The 7,462-nt window shown below is 53.3% G+C and overlaps 1 protein-coding gene across 2 annotated transcripts; it reads left to right on the top strand.

Annotated features, from left to right (window-relative positions):
- Positions 1-270: 270 nt before the first annotated feature.
- Positions 271-5,727, top strand: PCK1 (phosphoenolpyruvate carboxykinase 1). 2 transcript variants are annotated; one of them, XM_081257176.1, is made up of 10 exons: positions 271-373; positions 549-812; positions 1,295-1,476; positions 1,908-2,111; positions 2,238-2,425; positions 2,640-2,802; positions 3,416-3,640; positions 3,734-3,865; positions 4,242-4,337; positions 4,634-5,727. In XM_081257176.1, the coding sequence occupies exons 2-10, from the start codon at positions 589-591 to the stop codon at positions 5,086-5,088; spliced, it is 1,869 nt and encodes a 622-aa protein (XP_081113302.1). In that variant the 5' UTR covers positions 271-373; positions 549-588; the 3' UTR covers positions 5,089-5,727. The 2 variants fall into 2 exon arrangements, with proteins under 2 accessions (XP_081113302.1, XP_081113301.1); XM_081257175.1 differs by having other exon boundaries at positions 289-377.
- The last annotated feature ends 1,735 nt before the right edge of the window (positions 5,728-7,462 follow it).

Below are 7,462 nucleotides of genomic sequence, written 5' to 3'. Positions count from 1 at the left end.
GGACTGGGTCAGAGTTGCGTCAATCAGAAGTTGTGTAAGGCTTTGCTATGGCTGGGCCAGGGGCCGGAGGTCTCCAGCACTCATTAACAACTATCTGTTCAATGATTATCTCCCTGGGGTTTATTGTAGTGGGCCAGTCCAAAGCATAACTGACCGTGGCCGTGATCCAAAGACCAGCCCCTGACGTCAGAGATGAGCCTCCCTGGGTGTGGCTGAGGGGCTGGACCTCTGTCCTTCATGGAATTTAAAGCCAGGAAGTTCTGCCCCCAAACACCAGCCAGGGCCTTCCCACTGGGAACGACCACTTCACCGCGGGAAGAGCCTTGAAAGAGACCTTTGGGTCCCTGATCCAGATCGTCCAAAGAGAAGAAAGGTAGGTAGGGCTGTTCGTTTACGTCTCTCACAAACTGCAGTGCTAACAGGAACTGGCTTTCTATTTTCCTCTCAGCCCCGACTATCTGGCGAGGTGCAACCCGGGCAAGGCGTGTGGAGTTGGGGGGCATCCGTGGTTGTTTTTGTTCAGGAAGCCTGTGCTTTTTCTATGGCAGGAACCTTGGCGCCCGTGCCCCTCAGCCCAGCCCCGCAGAGATGCCTCCCCAGCTCTCAGACGGCCTCAGCTACTCAGCCAGAGTCGTCCAGGGCACCCTGGACAGCCTGCCCCAGGCCGTGAGAGAGTTCGTGGAAAGCAACGCCAAGCTGTGCTGGCCTGACCAGATCCACATCTGCGACGGCTCCGAGGATGAGAACCAGCAGCTGCTGGGCCACATGGAGGAGGAGGGTGTGATCAAGAGGCTGAGGAAGTATGACAACTGGTGAGCACAGCCTCGGGCCCCGGCTTTGGCGCCTTCTGCGCCGCCCAGGGTGCAGGTGGGGGTGAGGTGGAGGAGGGCCTTGGGCAGGGCCGGGGGCGGGGCTGTGTGGTTTGCAGACTCTTGAAAAGCTTAGGAAAAGAGCCAGAACCACAGCAACTTAATTTTATGACGTTCGCAGAGCAGCCCAAGTCGTCAAAGAGGGGACGCACGCGAACGCTCTCTGCAAACTAGGTCCCCGAGCCAAAGGAAGGTCGGACAGTCCCTGTCCTAACAGACTAGCTCCTGGTCTAGCGTGTGTCTCCCTGACGCTGACGGAGCATCGCTAGCGTGCTGGGCACCGGCCAGGTGTAGGAAGAACGTGATGATGAATAACTGGTCCCTTCCTGAATGGCGCGGGGCTGAGGGCGTCCAGGGCGCAGATGCCATGCAGAACAGCAGCCCTTCCTCTCCAATCCTCACCTGTGTATTTTTGCTTTTTGCAGCTGGTTGGCTCTCACTGACCCCAGGGATGTGGCCAGAATTGAAAGCAAGACGGTCATCATTACTCGACAGCAAAGAGACACGGTGCCCATCCCCCACACCGGCCTCAGCCAGCTGGGCCGCTGGATGTCTGAGGAGGATTTTGAGAAAGCGTTCAACGCCCGATTTCCAGGGTGCATGAAAGGTGAGTGGAAAGTTTATTTGAGCAAAATATCAGCAAACCTTTTATGATTGCGTCTGTCCTAATGTCGCTTGTCATAGAAACTCCCACGGCCCCGGAGAGCCTCACATTCCACATGTGACATTGGCCGTGTGTTGAAAATGTACATCTCCGTTCTGGTTTCATAGACTGTCTTATACGACCAGGAAAACGATGTCTACACATGTGGATTTAAGATAGCTTGGTGGAGCCCAACTGCACATTTATGAAAACTCTTTGATTTTAGGGTTCTGGCCACTTTTCAGTGGACTCTGCTAAATCGGGGGCACTGGTGGCAAGCAAGGCGTGATGTTGTCAGAGGGGGAATCTTGAGAAGGGTCCACCGAGGGAAACAGTGGTGGTTGTTTGTGAGTCCGGGGTCGTTTCTCACCGCTTCCCACCCACCGGCCCCGCAGGTCGCACCATGTACGTCATCCCGTTCAGCATGGGGCCCCTGGGCTCGCCTCTGTCCAAGATCGGCGTTGAGCTAACAGACTCGCCCTACGTGGTGACCAGCATGCGCATCATGACGCGGATGGGCACGCCCGTCCTGGAAGCGCTGGGGGACGGGGAGTTTGTCAAGTGCCTCCATTCCGTGGGGTGCCCTTTGCCTTTAAAGAGTAAGCATCTTGTTTCAAAATCAAAAGCTAGAACCGGAAAAAAAAAAAAAAAAAGCAAAAAACAAGCCTCAGCTTAAACCCAGGCGGGGACGGTGCACACTGATGTGGGCGTGTCCTCCCGTGCAGAGCCTTTGGTTAACAACTGGGCCTGCAACCCGGAGATGACACTCATCGCCCACCTGCCCGACCGCAGAGAAATCATCTCCTTCGGGAGCGGGTACGGCGGGAACTCGCTCCTTGGGAAGAAGTGCTTTGCTCTCAGGATGGCCAGCCGGCTGGCCAAGGAGGAGGGGTGGCTGGCAGAGCACATGCTGGTAAGATGTAGGAAATTCTAAATGCGCGCTGTGGAGGGTCGGGCAGGGCAGGGGAAGTGGCGAACCCCTACCGCTTCAGAGTTCCCACAATGCTCCAAGGACAGGTCTAGGAATTCCATCAGGAGTGATGATGGAGACACCCTCCTAGACTAAAGCGTGGACCTCTGGGGCAGAAAGGAAGGAAGTGCTTAAGGAGAAATCTTGCCTCCAACAGATTCTGGGCATAACCAACCCCAAGGGCCAGAAGAAGTACTTTGCGGCTGCCTTTCCCAGCGCCTGCGGGAAGACCAACCTGGCCATGATGAACCCCACCCTCCCAGGGTGGAAAGTAGAGTGTGTGGGGGATGACATCGCCTGGATGAAATTTGACCAACAAGGTGACTCTTTTAGGCCCAAGTGTTGATGATAATAATTGAACCTAAGTGAAGTTTTGGCTTTCAGAAAGTACCAATTCTCTTAAATCCACAGTGTTTGGTTTTTAATTCAGTTATTTCAGTTCTTGCAAAAGCTCAGACATATGTATTCCATCAGCATTCTTTAATCTCATATCAAATCTGGATTGAAATGGGACCCTATATTGCTGTTTGTTTGTATAATAAATTGATTAAAATAGCTTGGTGGGGGACTTCCCTGGCGGTCCAATGGTTAAGACTTCACATTCCAGTGCAAGGGGTACAGGTTCGTTCCCTGGTTGGAGAGCCAAGATCCCATATCCTTCGGGCCAAAAACCCAAAATATAAAACAGAAGCAATATTGTAACAAATTCAATAAAGACTAAAAAAAGAAATAGCTTGGTGGGAAACTGGTGAGGAAGAAAGAGTCAGAGTTGACTGATAATGCTGGGATGAGAAAAGAGAAATAGATTCTAGGGAGGAGGATAAAAATAAAAGACTTGAGAATTTGGTACAGAAATTAGCCTGGCAAGATATAAGAATATACGTTATGCTTTGCTTGGTATTTACTTCTACTACCTGGTTTAAAACTTTCCAGGTAACTTGCGGGCCATCAACCCAGAGAACGGGTTTTTTGGTGTCGCTCCTGGAACCTCTGTGAAGACAAACCCCAATGCCATCAAGACCATCCAGAAGAATACCATCTTCACCAACGTGGCCGAGACCAGCGATGGGGGCGTTTACTGGGAAGGCATTGACCAGCCACTGGCCTCGGGCATCAAGCTCATTTCCTGGAAGGGCAAGGAGTGGGACCCCAAGGATGGTAAGTCCCCCACCCCGGGAGGCCCGGGGCCCCAGCCCACGGGCGTGTGTGTCGGGCCAGACGCTCAGGGTCTCTCCTCTCTTGCTGCTGTAGGGGAGCCTTGCGCCCACCCCAACTCGCGGTTCTGCACCCCTGCCAGCCAGTGCCCCATCATTGACCCTGACTGGGAGTCTCCGGACGGCGTGCCCATCGAGGCCATCATCTTCGGAGGGCGCCGACCTGTTGGTGAGGCTCCCCTGCATTCGGGCTGGGGACCGGAGGACGTGGCCCACTCTCCCCTTTGCCATGACCTTGTCTGAGGGTGTCAGGGATGCAGAGCTTCCTTTCCAAAACGGCAGGGTAATGAGCATGCTCCAGCGTAGAACGTACTCTCTGGCCACTTAGGACTTCTGGATCCTTGGTCCCGTGATGCCGCCCCCAGATTGACTTTGGCTGCGTGGCCTCCTGTTGTAACTTGACGTGCCCTTAGCTCTGGGGATGCAGAATTAGCTCAGTTAGAAAGACAACACACAGCTGCGTCCTTCCATTTGTGAGACGGCATCGCCGGCCGAGGGGTCTGGGTGTCAAGGCCTGTAAAGAACGTTTCTTTCTCCTGCTAAAGGCGTCCCTCTGGTCTATGAGGCTCTCAGCTGGCAGCATGGTGTGTTTGTGGGTGCGGCCATGAGATCGGAGGCCACGGCAGCGGCGGAACACAAGGGTGAGTCCGGCCAGAATCTGGAGCCGCCGAGAGGGGAGATGGACTCTATGTCTCTGTGGCTCTCTGTCTCTGTGTCTCTGTCTCTGTCTCTCTCTCTCTCTGTGCCTCTTTGCCTCTGTGTGTGTCTCTCTCTCTCTGTGCCTTTCTGTCTCTGCATGTCTCTCTCTCTCTGGCTCTGTTTCTCTGTCTCTGTCTCTGTGTCTCTCTCTGTGTAGAGAGGTAGAGAAAGCCAAGTGGCCATGTCAACAGTAAATGTGCCGACAGCGTCCTCTGAGGCATCGTTTACCTGTTAACAGGCAAAGTCATCATGCACGACCCCTTCGCCATGCGGCCCTTCTTTGGCTACAACTTCGGCCAGTACCTGGCGCACTGGCTCGGCATGGCCCAGCGCCCCGGGGCCAAGCTGCCGAAGATCTTCCACGTCAACTGGTTCCGGAAGGACAAGGCCGGCAGGTTCCTCTGGCCGGGCTTCGGCGAGAACTCCAGGGTGCTGGAGTGGATGTTCACCCGCGTCAGTGGGGAAGGGGGCGCCCAGCTCACGCCCATCGGCTACATCCCCGACGAGGACGCCCTGGACCTCCGGGGCCTGGGGGACGTCAACGTGAAGGAGCTCTTCCACATCTCCAAGGAGTTCTGGGAGGAGGAGGTGGAAGACATCCAGAAGTACCTGGAGGAGCAGGTGAACGCCGACCTCCCCCACGAGATCGAGAGCGAGATCCTGGCCCTGAAGCAAAGAATCAGCCAGATGTAATCACACCCCAGACCTCACCTGGTCCTCTGCCTCCAGTCCATACAGTGCAAGCGAGAGAGAGAGAGAGAGAGAGAGAGAGAGAGAGAGAGAGAGAGAGAGAGGGAGGGAGGGATGGGGCTTCCTGAGTTCTCACTGCCTGCAGCACCACAATGACCGCACCCACCGGCCGATCGAAAGACACCCCTTAATTTTTCTGATAAGACCACAGCAGAATAAGGCTAGTCACTAATGAGGCTGTGGAGGGAGATCTCAGCAGGCTGCAAAGTTCACTATGCAGTGCACCTTTGTTCAACATAGGGACGCTCAGACTCAGAGTCTTTTTTGTTCTTTCTCTTTAGCTGTATCAGTTAGCCGGAATGCACAGAAGAAGATACTTGAGCTGTATATATATGTGTGTGTGTGTGTGTGTGTGTGTGTGTGTCTGTGTACTGTTGTCTAAAGCACATTTAATAACTCTGGAAAAATCTTGGGCAAGATTACCTACTAGTTGTTGCTAGAAAGAGATGTTGCTTTGTTATTAATATGTGTGTTTAAATTATTTTTATACACCATAGTTCCTCACCTCTACATAATTTCAACATATTCCCTTAACACTTCTTGGAAAAAAAATCACAAAATAAACTTTTATTAGAAAAGATGGATTTGTTTGCTTTGTTTTTCTTATTTGAACCACCAAAAACAGCAAACTCTGATGAAGCCCTTTGTGATGGAATCCCCTGCAAAGAACGCAGGACGGGCAGGACCCCCCTGACGGAGGGGTTAGGTGGGGTTGGAGGGGGCAGGACAGAGCCAGGTGGGGAGGTGTGAGCAGAGAGAATGTCACCCAGAGGTGACACGGCGCCACACTTTGGATTTTCTGAGTTAACCACTGGTTAGTGCCTAGAAGCTACTAGTTAGCGTCCTTGAACAATTCCACAAACCTTTAAATGGTGGATCCTGTGTAACTGGAACAGGAGCATTTAAAATGTGCTTTTTGACAAAACTTTGGGTCTGGGGGCTCGGCTTTCCACAAGAATTATGTCGTGGCTAACTTCACAGGTTTTTGTCAATAAATACTTTTCTTGAGCAATGCTTTTCTCCACTGTCATCCATAGAGGAAGAGAGTAGAGAGAAAAGTGTCCTTCAGAAGAAACAGCAAAAGGGCTCTCCAGGCATTAATGGAGCGCCTTCTGTATACAGAGTGTCATGCCATTGGTGGGCTCACAATGGGCTGCCTCCAGCCCTCCGCTGGTCCCTCTGTTCCCGATGTTTGTTTATTGGATCCTCCGGGCAATCCAAACGAACCACACACTGGACGGGGCCCACGCATTCTGTGGATACACAGGGCCTTCTCTGGTTGCTGTTCTGCTTTCTGGGCCGGCTCTCCCACTCAGCACACCCCAGCCGTGCGTGTTCTCAGGGGGGTCAGGACGCCTTGGCTTTGCTCGCTGCCACAGCTCACAGACTCGCTGGTTCCCCAAAAGTCCTCTGTGCCTTGCAGGCACCATGTGGAAGGTCAAGCTGAGATCCCCCCTATTTTATAGGTGGGGAAACCGAGGTTAGATGGGTCCGTCGGGGCTGGGAAACAGCAGCCAGAGTTTCCTTCTCCTTTAAGGCGTTGAGAGCTGACGGGGCTCTGCCTACAAAGTGTCAAGTTCTGATAGCAAAACCACTGAGGGGAAAAACCATTTAACTCAATTAAACGCTATCTGCTGTATTAATTTCAATCAGTGGCTTTCAGACTTGTTTTTCCTTTTGGCTGCAGAACACTTGCTTGACATGTGCTCTGACTCAGAAACCCAGCAGCTAAGGGAGACACAACAGGAGGCTGGGCAGGTGTTGGGACCCAGGCCCCCTGGCTTCCTTTTTTCCACCCCCTGAGGTAGTTCCTTGGACCCCTGAGAGGCACTTCCAGGATAGAGCATGGGCACCATTTTTAAAATGCATGCCCCTGGCCCCGGCTTCCTGCTCTAGGCCCCCGGTAGGCTTCATCCCTTTTCGAGCAAAGCCAGCCATCTCAGAATTCCCAGTGCACAGCATCGCTCGCCCAGCCAGCAGACTCTTATATGACCATGTTGCCACCTGGCCCAGGAAGCCTGGAGGACAGCCTGGAGGAGCTGCCTTAAACAGAATAAGAGTTTTCAGGGAACCAAAAGGACTCAGCACTCGCCATTGGCGCCTAAGTCAGTTTCCGAAAACCATGCCCACTGGGTTCCACCTCCAAGTCCTAGTTTCTGTGCTGGGCCCTGTGGCCACAATCATCAGGACACTATGACCTTGATGGCTGACATTATAGTGTTGTGCCTGAGCCCGAGCAAGGCAGGAAGGCAGGTAAGGCCAAGGCCGTTTGCAGGTGGTCAGGCTGAGGCCCTGAGAGTGGCCCATTGGTCAGGGT

The sequence above is a fragment of the Mesoplodon bidens genome (assembly GCF_964165515.1).
Source record: "Mesoplodon bidens genome assembly, chromosome: 15".
In the NCBI taxonomy this organism is placed as follows: domain Eukaryota; kingdom Metazoa; phylum Chordata; class Mammalia; order Artiodactyla; family Ziphiidae; genus Mesoplodon; species Mesoplodon bidens.
This window is presented reverse-complemented; position numbering and strand designations above follow the sequence as displayed.